The 12523-nt window shown below is 42.2% G+C and overlaps 3 protein-coding genes and 1 long non-coding RNA gene across 4 annotated transcripts; 1 reads left to right on the forward strand and 3 right to left on the reverse strand.

Moving 5' to 3' along the window:
* Nucleotides 1-46: 46 nt before the first annotated feature.
* On the reverse strand, nt 47-2110 carry LOC108137113 (nuclear pore complex protein DDB_G0274915). The gene is made up of 3 exons (XM_017258639.1): nt 1978-2110; nt 1434-1495; nt 47-1374 (listed from the first exon to the last, which is right to left on the reverse strand). The coding sequence occupies exons 1-3, from the start codon at nt 1993-1995 to the stop codon at nt 492-494; spliced, it is 963 nt and encodes a 320-aa protein (XP_017114128.1). The 5' UTR covers nt 1996-2110; the 3' UTR covers nt 47-491.
* Nucleotides 2111-3112: 1002 nt separating this feature from the next.
* LOC108137062 lies at nt 3113-4742 on the reverse strand. The gene is made up of 2 exons (XM_017258569.1): nt 3340-4742; nt 3113-3212 (listed from the first exon to the last, which is right to left on the reverse strand). The coding sequence occupies exons 1-2, from the start codon at nt 4740-4742 to the stop codon at nt 3113-3115; spliced, it is 1503 nt and encodes a 500-aa protein (XP_017114058.1).
* A 2793-nt stretch (nt 4743-7535) lies between these two features.
* LOC108137115 lies at nt 7536-8338 on the reverse strand. Its single transcript, XR_001774020.2, has 2 exons — nt 8007-8338; nt 7536-7619 (listed from the first exon to the last, which is right to left on the reverse strand). It is a non-coding gene; the product is annotated as an uncharacterized LOC108137115 (long non-coding RNA).
* Nucleotides 8339-8960: 622 nt separating this feature from the next.
* On the forward strand, nt 8961-12198 carry LOC108137114 (mitochondrial 2-oxodicarboxylate carrier). Its single transcript, XM_017258640.2, has 2 exons — nt 8961-9338; nt 11269-12198. Exons 1-2 carry the CDS (start codon nt 9168-9170, stop codon nt 12016-12018), a joined length of 921 nt encoding a protein of 306 aa, XP_017114129.1. The 5' UTR covers nt 8961-9167; the 3' UTR covers nt 12019-12198.
* The last annotated feature ends 325 nt before the right edge of the window (nt 12199-12523 follow it).

Raw genomic sequence — 12523 nt, forward strand, 5'->3', positions numbered from 1 at the left:
AAATGTATAAATATGGTAATCAATTAAATTAAACTAATTTTCTTATTATTCCAGGCTGTCGCTCTTTATTTTAACATCTATAAATACTAGAGAAAAAAAAATGATGATCTTTCGGCAGGCATTTGTTTGTATGTACAGGGATATCCCAGAAATTTCGCACGATTTTCCCACACGAAAAGTCAATCAGTGTCCGAGAATTTGTAAAGTTTTGAATGTTGGTAATTTTTTAGTTTATAGCTTAGCTTTGCGTGGTTGGTTTAAGCAAAAGTTGAGGTTTTTGGGTCACTAAAAATTTACTTTGGGTTGCAAATTCATAGCCCACTTTTAGGCATTTTTTTTTCTGCGCGGTTGTTTAGTCAAAATTGAAAGTTCCTGTGACACACGTTTGAAAATTGTTTGAAAGAGATTTCTGGGACACCCCCGAGATATTGACAAATCAGTCGAGGAGTCGAGGTGTGGTGCTTAAAACTACCGATACGGGCTGAACTGAATTAGGCGGGACTATATGAGGTCGTCTCCTGCGTTTCCGGCTGGTCCTTGGTGGCACCCTCCTCCTGTCCCTGCTCCTCCTCCCCGTCGTCCTCCTCCTCCTCCTCTCCCTCGCTTTCTGTCTCCCCATCAGCATCCGCATCCGCTTCCACTTCCTTGCCCTCGATTTGACGCGCCACCGGCTGAGACTGGTAGACACTGGTGGATGTGGTGGCCAGATGGGGAGACACTGTGGCCACCGGCGAGGTTGAGACCAAACTGGGCACACTCACGGGACACATGCAGGGCACAAATTGTATGCGACTGCCGCTGGCGCCTTGATCCGACAACAGATTCTGATGCGACGACTGGTAGTTAAAGTAGTCGGGATACGGATATTGGGGCCGGCCGTTGTAGAGGTTGCTCAACCGGCGATTGTACGTGGGATATTCGCCAAATCGCATCAAACTGGATGTGGATGATCCCTCGGAGTAACTGCTACTGGTCGATCTAGGCGGCGGTGGAGGTGTGGTCGTCGTAGTAGTAGTGCTGCTCGTTGTCGTCGGTGCCGGAGTGGTGGTCGTCGTCGTCGTAGAAGTCGTCGTCGTTGTCGTCGGCTTAGTTGTTGGAGCTGGAGTGGTGGTGGTGCTAGTGGTGCTACTGCTACTGCTACTGCTACTGGGCAATCCCGCCGGAGGAGTAACTTCCGGCCGGGAAAAGGAGTCATGTCGCCGGGCAGCCGCATAGCTGGTCACCGCATACGGATCGTACTGGCCACCGGGAAGCAGTGGTGTCTGGGCAGCTCCGAAGCCAAAGAATCCGGGACCCAGCGGCTGATACGTGTACGTGCGGAAATAGGTGAGCGGAATGTGCTGCAGCACCGGAACACTTGGCTCCCTGGTTTCCCTACAGGACACAGGTGAGTTATAAACGAGTCTTACGATACATTTTTTATATCTACTCACGTGGTTGTCTTTGGCCACCAAAAGGCGTTTGACAGTTGGGAACCAGCCAGGATTACAGTGATCTAAGAGAAGGGAAAAGGAAACATTAAAAGGCAAATCAGTTTAAAGAGGGATAAATATAAATTTGGGTATGTCCTTAGTTTCCATATTTAATAAAACCACGATTTAATTTAATAATTCCTTGGCATGTAATATTTTTAAATCATTCTTAATTCAATTAATAGTGATATTTATTTAAAAATATTTTTTTCATATTAGGGTTTAATTTTAATTGGTCTTCTAAACACATTTTCGCATTCAAAAGAAATTTTAATATATTAGCTAACTTTAAGTATTTTTAATAGCCTTTTAATACTATTTACGTTCAAAAGACATTTTAATATAAAAGCTAATTTCAGTTATTAATTTTTTTTATTAAGTCGCACTTTTGTGAATGTTTACGATTATAATCACTTGTTTTAATTAAAAAAATAAAATGTCCTGAATTTTTGTAATATCCAATGATATTTTAAATTCAATCCTTTGTCCCTTCTTTTTCACATACCACAAAATATAGCCACATTTTATTTGTACAGCACACTTCACTGCGAGAATGTCCCTTTATCCTTGGGGAACAGCTAAAAAATTTGAAAAAAAAGGGGAAGCGATCCACTCGCGTTCGCGGTTGCCTTTGTTCTAAGCCCAATAAGAGACACGGCCCGAGCTTTTATAGCCGAAAGCCGAAAACTGGGAATGGGGATCTCTTGGGATCGCTTGGCATCGATTGTGTGGCCCATGGCGCTGCTGGGCAGAACAGAAAAGCCGCCACCAAGCGGGTTTTTCCTTCAGTAGAAGAGGGGAAAATGAAAATCCAAGGAAGGGGGGAATTTGGAGTTTGGAGTTTGGAGTGAAGACCCCTTGTAGAACAACGAGAAAATTAATTGCAGTCTGCAGAGCGAAAACTAAGCTGGGAAATCAATAATAATAATGAACAGGGGAGAACAGCAACAACATGGAAAGGCGGATCATTGACAAAGTGATTGAATGAATGATGGACCCACTGATGCAAAATGAGGCGGGGTACTACACGGCCCTTAAAAAGGGCCGCGTCCATTCGATTGGCCATAAAAATTTGTGTTGATGACTTTTCTGTGGACGGGCACCCTCCCCCTTACTGCTTTTTAACACATTGAAATTTTGTTTTTCTTTCTGATTTTCTATGTTTTGAGTTCTGGAATTTGGGTCAGTCGACGCCTTCGATTTGCACGATGCGTTATGCAACTTTGGGTCATCAGTATCAGTACCGGTATCTCAATCGAGTGTGTGGTGTGGTTCCCATTCTTCACTTTCCAATTTACGATCGCCTTTTCAGAGAACAAGAGCCCGACTTTTTTGTTGACCAGGAATTTATGACTGACCTTTATGGCTTTTAAAACTGTTCAACCCGGCGACCCATTACAATCTAAACTGTCTCATGGTTCCATCTAAATGGCTATATGTATGGAGAGGCGTTAATGGTCATCTCGCGATCACTGTCATAATCACAATCTTTCACTGGTTAATTTCGAGTTCTAGATTCTTTTTTTTTCAGCCACATCCATCCATCCATCCATCCAATACCCCAAATGAAACCCCAACTTGTGCATTATCTTTAATCTTCGGTTATTTCTCACTTTTAAATGTATGACTAATAAGGGGCTCTATCTGCGGGGTCTGAAGCTATTTTCCATGTACTTGGAGGTATAGTACTTGATCGGGTTATCCGATGATCCCAGTGAGCGGTGGTGGGGTCCCTTGTAGCTGAAATACAAGGATTCGTATACTGTTAAACAAAACCGCCATGAAAGAAATTCCCAATCAAATCAAATATTTAAATCTATGTTTTTTTACCAGTGTACATAGTGAAAGATAGAGATCCCCTACTCACCGTGAATTCAGGATAAACCAGGTGCTGGACTCCCGTTCCGATGAGCTTCTCGCTGAGCGATCGCTCTTCTCGAGCAGATTCTTGGATGGATTTTGGAGCAGTTTACCCAGCGTATAAACTGGAAAGGCATAGTATTCCCTTTTCAGTGCATAACGAGAGCTCTGTCGCACAAGTGGTGGCACTGGTGGTGGTGGTGGTGGACTGCTGCTGGTGGTTCGATGCTCCTCTACCATCGGTCGCTCCAGACTCTCATCGATGTAGACGATCTGGAAGGGTTCAGTGCTGCTGCTGCTGCTGCTCCTGCTGCTGGTGGTGGAGGTCTCCGTTTGCTCGAGTGGTAGTTCCACTTCCGTTTCGGCTTCCTGTTGTGCCAGCCAGTCTGGTTCATCCATCTCCTCCTCCTCCTCCTCCTCCTCGACGAGCTCCTGATGCTCCACCAGTTCCCCAGTTTCGCCACTTTCACCAGCGAAATGCCGGTGATTGTTGTGGCTGTGACCAGTGGATCGACGCAGCACAGTCTGCCATTGCATCACTTCTTGGGGCGAATGGAATACCTCGTACTGCTTGGCCTTCTTCCGTTTCCGCTTGCCCAGGCGGCTCACCATTTCCTCGATCCTGGGCAGCTGTGTCTCATACGACGGAGGAGGTGGCGTTGGCGTGGTAGAGCTAACCGTGGGCTGAGTGCTGCTGCTGCTGCTGGTGCTAGTCAAACCCGGGTCGTTGACCGCCTCATGGGCATAAAAGGGTATTAGCGTTAGGTTCATCATCTCCCGTTGCCCTGGCACACGGAATCGCTGGACAATCGGCTTGGGCCGGAACATGGGCGTCGATGGTGGATAAAGGACTTGACCGGGAACTGGTTCCTGCATGGGATATCGGCGCCGGCTCAGCATGGTGTTTAGTATAAGCTCCCCCCTGGTGCCGTTGTACACGAATATGGGGTAGTTATCCCGGCCCAATTGCATCGAATTCTCTCCGGGACCATTATCGAAAACGGGCAGATGACGACTTCCTGCTCGCCGGTGACTCCTGCTTTTCGGTATCGCTGGTTGCACATACTGATGGGGCAACTGCAGCCGATGATGGGGCCTCATGAAGCGTCGCTGGGGCAACGAGGAGATGGGTCTCCGGGGAAGAGGAGGCGCAGGAGGAGGAGGTAGCGGAGCCGGTACATCCCGATCTTCATGTCGAACCAGAAAGGTAATGGGTCCGGGCTCAGGCCCTCGCCCTCCCCTTCCCTGCCGCCGGATCATCAGGGGTGACATCCTGGTTGTCGTCTCATAATCCGCCTCTGGGCGATCCAGTCTTTGCCTTTTGGTCAACCCATCTTCCAGTATCCACAGTGGGCGATGGCCCAAGGATACCCTTACCGAAACTAGCAAAACAATCCAAGGCACCTCCATTTGGTGCGACGAATGTCTGTGAAATGGTCAACTAGCCACTCCAAATCCATCATTTTATATGCCCAATGTTGGACACTTCGCATTTTTGGCTGATGGCGTAACAAACTTTCGTTTTGGGCGAAAATCGCACAACCCGTTCTGAGTGGGTCGTCGTCGCCCCAAAGGTTCAGTGGGTCACCACTCGGTGTAATGTAGGTCCAAAACCAGAAAGAATAAATAACTTGGATTGGGCGCTGCCTTGCGCACCGATTAAATGTGGCCTACAGCTAAGATTTACCATTAAAACTTGAATAATTAAAACTTAATCAGGATATGTTCCTCAATTCGATAAACCATTAGGTGTTTATTTCTTAATTTACACAACATTGTAACGAAAGTATTTAGATCTAGACCCTGTATACTTTAATTACAATGTTCTCAACGTAATCCTAAGAAATATAGATTATAATTTAGCCCAAACTTAAACTTTGCTACATTTTCAGAGGCTTTTGGATTGCCTACATCTAAAATGTACCATTATAACTCAACCAATTAAAACTTGATTAGAAGTGTAACTCATCTTAAAACTTAATTAATTGATAACTAACTAACTATTCTCATATTCAGAAAAGGAAATAGATGCAATAATACTACATTTTCATAGGCTTTCGACCTGATTTAATAATAACTTAAACTATCTGCATATCGCGGCTAAATGCTGCTCCAGAGTGTCCCATTGCCTAGTTAAATCTTCTGTCAGAGCTCTTCGAGTGTCTGGTGTTTTGTTGTCAGGAGTTGGACAGCTGCCAGCTTCGCTTCAGCATCAATGGAGCCAGCTATTTTCCATTTTCATATCCATCTCCATGGTCCATCAGCTGTCAAAACTGGCATTAATCAAAACACTCTTAACCGATTCCCTTTGTTGTGGTGGCCTGCTCCTCCAGCCTCCGGTTCTCGGTTCTCGGTTCTTGGAGCATCGCAGTGGAAGTGAATTTTCGGGGATTCTTTGATGGGCAGACAGAGAAGACCTTCCCGCCGTTACTTTACACGTAAAAAACAAACAGTTCTATATTGTAATTTATTATTAGCATTTAATTTATTCAATCTTTTACTTACTTTTTGAACACAAAATGTATAATATTATTTGAATCATTTTATTATTTTACACAAGAAGTATATAAATCAGACAAATTGGAAGCAAAATGACTGCAAATTCCAATATTTTGTATCTCACAATTTAATAATAAAGTGATATTTTGGAAAATGTAGTTCTAACATCTTCGACCCATCGAATGATTTGGAAAATTAAACAATCAATTTTCTTTCTGTGCATAGCCTTACTTTCTGTTTTGACCACCGCCTGTTCTGGGCCAACTTGTTCTTGTTTCTCAAGGGCCAAAAGTGTGCAACAAGTGGAACATTCTGACTGAATAAAAAAAAACGGGGTTAATAGCCTCTGACGGACGGACAGCTGCAGGCGGTCGTGAGTTCTCACTTTGCAGCAGCGGGCCCAGAATGAAAATGGGGAAATGGGAAATGGAAAATGGAAAAATGATTGATTAGCCCTATGGATCGCGGCTTTGATCGATCAATCGGCGCTTGCATGTGGCATTCTACGTGTTGCGTTTACTCGTAAAACTTGTACTAATTACGGACGTAGAAAACGCGTTTTCCAGTGGGATAGTGATGGGGATGAGGGAGGACTCCATGTGGGATCGGAATCGGTATCTTTGTGTGATCTTCAGCCGGGTGGAAAGACGAGAAATTGCCCAGGCGAAATGAATCGAAAATCGTTTATATTTTCCCATCGATCCATGGATGATCCGATGTGATCATCCTCCCCTACGTTTCTTATTCCAATTTCAATTCCAATTTCAATTCCGATTGCGTGACTTGACAGCATTATTAGGTAAGGATGGCCTGGATTAATTCGCTTTTAATGGCCTCTAATGCGTTTTAAATTCCCCCTCTGTCCGCCGTCGAATGTCATAAATTCCACACATCCACGGTGCATTCATCCATCCAACCATCCGTCCATCCAACCATCCATCCGTCCAACCAACCATCCATCCCAGATTTTCCAGCTGACCCAGCTGTACGTCACGCCAACTCGTGCCCATAATTAACAGCCAGAAATATTTGGACAATCATAAAACACACGCAGGCGGACAAAGGAAGGCATCTAAATCACCGAGATTCTGGAGATTCGAACTGTGGGGAGATTCATTTTTGACACCGACAATTTGTTCTATCAATTTCGGTATAGAATGCATTTTATGTAAATGAAAGTTGTCCTCAATCTGGACTGGAGGTGGTATCTTGTTCTGTGTCTCTGATTGATGTCCGGTGTGCCGTGAGCTTTGAACAATAAACCAATCAAGAGGCACAAAATGTCAAACGATTTGTTTGTCCATTGTGTGACTGTGGCTGTGGCTCCTTCGAAGTGTGTTTACATGGGCGAGGAACATCATTAATGCGATGCACAGATGGGCAATCTAAAGGTGAATTCTCGTTTCAGGTGTAAAGCTATATGGGCTAGCCAGTATATTTGCTCATACATATTTGTGTTTCCTCGAGAATGCCTAGGGTTGACTTAGAAAAGGAACCTCTTAATCAAAAACATTTCATAAATTCATTAAACTAGTATTTGTTCTTATACTTGAGCTGCATTCTTCATTTCAATCTTATCATACAAAGTTGTTTAATAATTTAAAAGGCCAAGTTCATAAACGAACTGCTTTTTCCTATAAAAACCCAAGCATTTCATTTTATTTTCTTTTACTCAACCTTTTTGATTAAAGTAAATACAAGTAAAACAATTATAATTCGTTTTATTACCTTAAGTGCATTCGTCAGTACATTCTTGTTATATCAAGTTTTTAAACAAACAGCATTTCCCTGTAAAAATTAAAATTTACATAATTAAAATATTCCATACTTAACATATTCGATTAACTGACTAACAATGTGTTGAACAACACTTTACTCTTGCAAAGTATTGATATCTATGATTGTTTAATATGTTCTACTTCGATCGATTAGTTACTTAAATACAGCTATCAAATATATATAATATATGTTTTTTCTCGCATTCAGTTATCTTATCTAAACAATTTGTCCATCTGCCTATAAGCCCTCTATATTTTATCTACAGCCCTGAATGATTTCAATTGCCATGTGAAATGGCTGTGTTATCTCACAGATAATTCTGCTTCCATCTTGAGGGTTCTATTTTTTTCTCTTTTAAAGAAAATGTTGTCTTCGACCAGAATTTTCTATACCTACCAGCTACCTGTTGCAAGAATACAAATATATGAACAGTGTATCCTAAGGGTTGTTGTTTCCCTCGTTTAACCTTTTATGTGCCTTGTAGAATTTTTCCATGGACTGCAAAATGTAGTAGCTTTCTTTTGTCCGATATCTTGAGCTTTCTGCTGGCTGGGATCGCCGATCTGGTGATGACGAAGACCCGTAGTAGAAAAAGCTCTCCAATGATCCCACGATCTGAGTGAGCAAATTCAATTAGCAAGTCGTTCCAGCACATGTGGCTCTCTTCTCTGTGTTCTGGGTCTCGTATTTTGATTCCGATACCGATTCCGATTCTCAATCCGAATACGAATCCGAATCCGGCGAAAGTTTAGCCCCGACCCCGTTCCAGTGCTGCCCGGCCCCGCCCTGTCCCGCCCAAAGAATCATCGAGGTTCGCCTCCCTCTCTGCACGGAAAGAAAAAAGTACTCGATAAACCGCTCAATGTTTTATCAAGAAAACTAATATGAATGTTTATATTAAATATAATCAATTTTTTTTAAATAATTTGATGCTATAGAAAAATGACTCAAATATAAGCAGGCTAAATCAATATAATTAAAAAGCAAGAAAAAAACAGAAAATATAATGCTCAATTAATGTATAATGTAAAGCACAAACTTCGAATTTTAATTTTCAAAATATGATATTAAAATAATTTTTATATTATATTATTAGTCATAATGTAATGCCAAATTAAAAAGTATACGAAAATAATCAGGCTTAACCAACACTTTTTCTAAGCACAAGAAAAAAACAAAACTGTCCATAGAGAGAAACAAACGTGTACTGATTAATGTTTCTTAAGTGTGTGAAGTGTGTTATACACTAATTTTATCATGTGAGGATAGTAGACATAGTCATATTGAGTTGTATTTTTTTCCGGTGTGGTTTTTTGTCTTCGGCACAGGCAGCTGGCCCAACCTCGAGCTCAGTGCGAATTGCGTTCTCGAGGCGTGCGGTGGCGGTTCGTTCACCAGTAGTTCTCTGGCTCTGCCAAATTTATTTACCTCCAATTGTTCGTTGTGGTGCTGCTGCTGATTGTCGAAACTTCCCTCCGTGAAGTGACTCGATAGTCCCAGCTTCCTGCTGGAGCCCTGCTAATTTCGCCCAGTCAACCGGACAGAGAAGTCGCAAGGATGGCCGCCCAACCGCAGGAAATTTCGCATGCTAAGCGCGCCGCCTTCCAGGTTTTGGCCGGCGGTTCAGCCGGTTTCCTGGAGGTCTGCATCATGCAGCCCCTCGACGTGGTCAAGACCCGCATCCAGATCCAGGCCACGCCGGTGGCCAGTTCCACGGCTCTGGGTGAGGTGAGTACATTAATGCCTTCTGGAGCGGAGATACAATAGCCAATATAAAGATAACATATATATGTCATTTATATTTTTAAAAGATATCTTACAAATTCTATAGACAACATAAAAACTAAGTTATATACCCCAAAAACAGAACATTTTACTTAATATATAAACCATTTTAATATAAAAATGATTAAATTTAGAAGTTTAATTACGAATACTATAGACACAAATGAATCATTTTAAATTCATAAGTCATTTACATTTAGAACAGGTAGTAAAAGAGCTTACTAGTTTCTGATTACTAGAATTTTGTATTTCGAGGATTCTCCTGTCCAATCAAGATCTAAAGAGGTCACTCCGAAGATATATTATATATATATACATATATCTTCTCTCATCAGCTGTGAGTTGTTTTGGTTTTGGTTTTGCTTTGGGGCTGAGGCTTTACGTTTTTGGATAAGGGCAAAGCAAGGTCACGGACACACTCTCTCCACTTTTTTCTCTATGTTGAACTGGCTCTGGCTCTCTGTGTTTACATTTCTCTGGCGAAGGGGCAGACAATCCATATTTATCAGCAGTCGAAGTTAAGTGTCGCGTTTCCCTCCCCCTGAACCAGCTTATCAACCAAGTATATAAAAACATATATATGTAAAATGGACCCATGCCAGACGGGCCAAACATTCCCATTCCCCATTCCAAATTGAAATCGGAATTATGCGCTGATAGCAGTCGGTACTTTCGATTTCCTTCCGACACATTTAATTTTTGGGTTAGCTTTTTGGCAAAGCACCTGGAAACTGATAGTTGCAGAACGTAGTTTAAACTCCAATTCTACGAATTTCAAATGGAGAAACTAGAACAAGTGCAATGAGAGGTCCACTCACACAGCCTATCTAATCTTGGTGTTTTCTGGGTACTATATTCTGAAATCTTTATGCTTAGGAGGCCTTTAGATAAGGCTAAAATGGAGCTACATACAATCAGAAAAGATGTTCTGGCATAATTATTCTTTAATTATGGTTTAAGAAAGATTTCACAAAAAATAATAGGGGACAAAAAACTAAGGTTATTGTGTTGTCCAAAAAGAAAAATAATTTATAAATTAATTCTAAGAAGATATAGGTTTATGAGAAACAATATTTTGTGTGTAGAGACCCAAGCATAAAAATGTCTGAATTTTGCCACACAATTCTGCATCTCTCAGGCGACGAGGCGTGATGATTAAACAAATTTACGACTGCAAATGAAAGCAGTCAAAAAAAGCAAGAGCCTGGCTGACAGACAAAAAGCACAAATTAGCACAAATTCAACAGATAAATATATGTGGAACAATGCACGCAGTTGCCCGTTGATATAGTTCCAGTTTTGCGTTTTGTCACGAGAAGAAAGAGTGCATAGAACAAAAACAGATATTCTCCAACGCAACAAAATTTTTTATTCAGATTTAAAGATATTGAAATATAAATTGAAATATTTAAATTGTGGTTTGTCTTAAATTTGTTTACCATCTATACATCAATATAATTATGAACTATTTTTTAAAAAATATTTAATGCCTGGTTCGCCTAAGACTTGTTCTATATATTTTAGATCACTGCTTTGAACTAGAAAATTCTTCATCGATTTTAAGTATCATTTTTATTTACACATTCCAAAATTATATACTTATGAATTTATGGCTATTTTTCAGCTGCACTATTTTGATTTTTGTACGCAGATATGTTTCAATATGATGGTTTTAATTAAAATGTTTAAATTGTGGTTGTTTTAGAGTCTTGGGACTTGTTCTTTAATTTATTTTAGGTATTTTATCTCTAGGTCTTGGTATTATCTTTGTAATCCCCGAAGGATCACTGATTTAAACTTGAATGAATTCACAGTGACTTTCCCCTTTTTGCTTCCAAAACAATATACTTATAAACTTATCGCTATTTTGCAGTTGCACTACAATGGCGTGTTCGACTGCTTTGCCAAGATGTACCGCCATGAGGGCATTACGTCCTATTGGAAGGGCATTATGCCGCCGATCCTGGCGGAGACGCCCAAGCGGGCGATCAAGTTCCTGGTGTTCGAGCAGACGAAGCCGCTCTTCCAGTTTGGCTCGCCCACGCCCACGCCGCTGACCTTTTCGCTGGCGGGACTGACGGCCGGCACTCTGGAGGCCATTGCCGTGAATCCCTTCGAGGTGGTCAAGGTGGCCCAGCAGGCGGACAGGCAGAAGAAGATGCTCAGCACGTTCGCGGTGGCCAAGGGCATCATCAAACAGGACGGACTGGGCTTCCGGGGCCTCAACAAGGGCATCACGGCCACCATGGGACGGAATGGTGTGTTCAACATGGTGTACTTTGGGTTCTACCACAGCGTGAAGAACGTGGTGCCCGAGTACAAGGAGAGTCATTTGGAGTTCCTGCGCAAGGTGACCATCGGTTTCCTAGCCGGCACGCTGGCCTGCTTCGTCAACATCCCCTTCGATGTGGCCAAGTCGCGCATCCAGGGCCCGCAGCCTGTAGCCGGGCAGATCAAATACCGCGGCACGCTCAGCTCCATGGGCATTGTGTACCGCGAGGAGGGATTCCGGGCTCTGTACAAGGGACTTGTGCCCAAGATTATGCGCCTTGGCCCAGGCGGAGCCATCCTGCTGCTGGTCTTCGAGTACTCCTACGACTACCTGCTGCACAACTACTCCTAGTTGGCCAAATCCCCGATATCCCCCCCCCATCTAGATATTAAGGTGCACCCGCCTGTTCTATTTTTTTGTACTTGTATATTCATAGGTAGTCGAGATGGAGTAGCATATTAACGCTAGACTTGCGATTGTGATTCGTTGATAAATGTGAAAATAAAATACGTTTTGTAAATCTTTCCCTAATGATCAATGATGATTGAATTCTAATAATTTTATGGAATACAATTACATTTGTTAAATGTTTTTGGCACCCCAACAATTGTGCTCAAAACGGAAGAATAATATGGCCTCAGCATTCTCTATCGACACTTCTGCTATACGTCCAATTTTGGCCAAGTTACAACAAAAGGACTGTTTAGGATCTTGTTTTTTTTACAAGTCTCTAAAACCCAAAAAAATCAGTTTTTCTATCAAAACGCTGAGAAGAAATGGCCAAAAGATGGAATGTCATACCTCGGTGAATTCGCCATTAAATAACCAATCGAATGGCGTTCTTAGTAAACATTTT

This window comes from Drosophila elegans, unplaced genomic scaffold (assembly GCF_018152505.1).
Source record: "Drosophila elegans isolate 14027-0461.03 unplaced genomic scaffold, ASM1815250v1 contig_149, whole genome shotgun sequence".
NCBI classification, from domain to species: Eukaryota; Metazoa; Arthropoda; class Insecta; order Diptera; family Drosophilidae; genus Drosophila; species Drosophila elegans.

Excerpts from the sequence above, each read along its gene's own strand:
- LOC108137113 (XM_017258639.1), bottom strand. Across the intron at positions 1,375-1,433 it reads TGGTGGCCAAAGACAACCAC|GGAAACCAGGGAGCCAAGTG; the intron begins GTGAGTAGATAT and ends TGTGTCCTGTAG.
- LOC108137062 (XM_017258569.1), bottom strand. The coding sequence starts at position 4,742 with ATGGAGGTGCCTTGGATTGTTTTGCTAGTTTCGGTAAGGGTATCCTTG. Across the intron at positions 3,213-3,339 it reads TGGTTTATCCTGAATTCACG|CTACAAGGGACCCCACCACC; the intron begins GTGAGTAGGGGA and ends CTTGTATTTCAG.
- LOC108137114 (XM_017258640.2), top strand. The coding sequence starts at position 9,168 with ATGGCCGCCCAACCGCAGGAAATTTCGCATGCTAAGCGCGCCGCCTTC. Across the intron at positions 9,339-11,268 it reads GTTCCACGGCTCTGGGTGAG|TTGCACTACAATGGCGTGTT; the intron begins GTGAGTACATTA and ends GCTATTTTGCAG.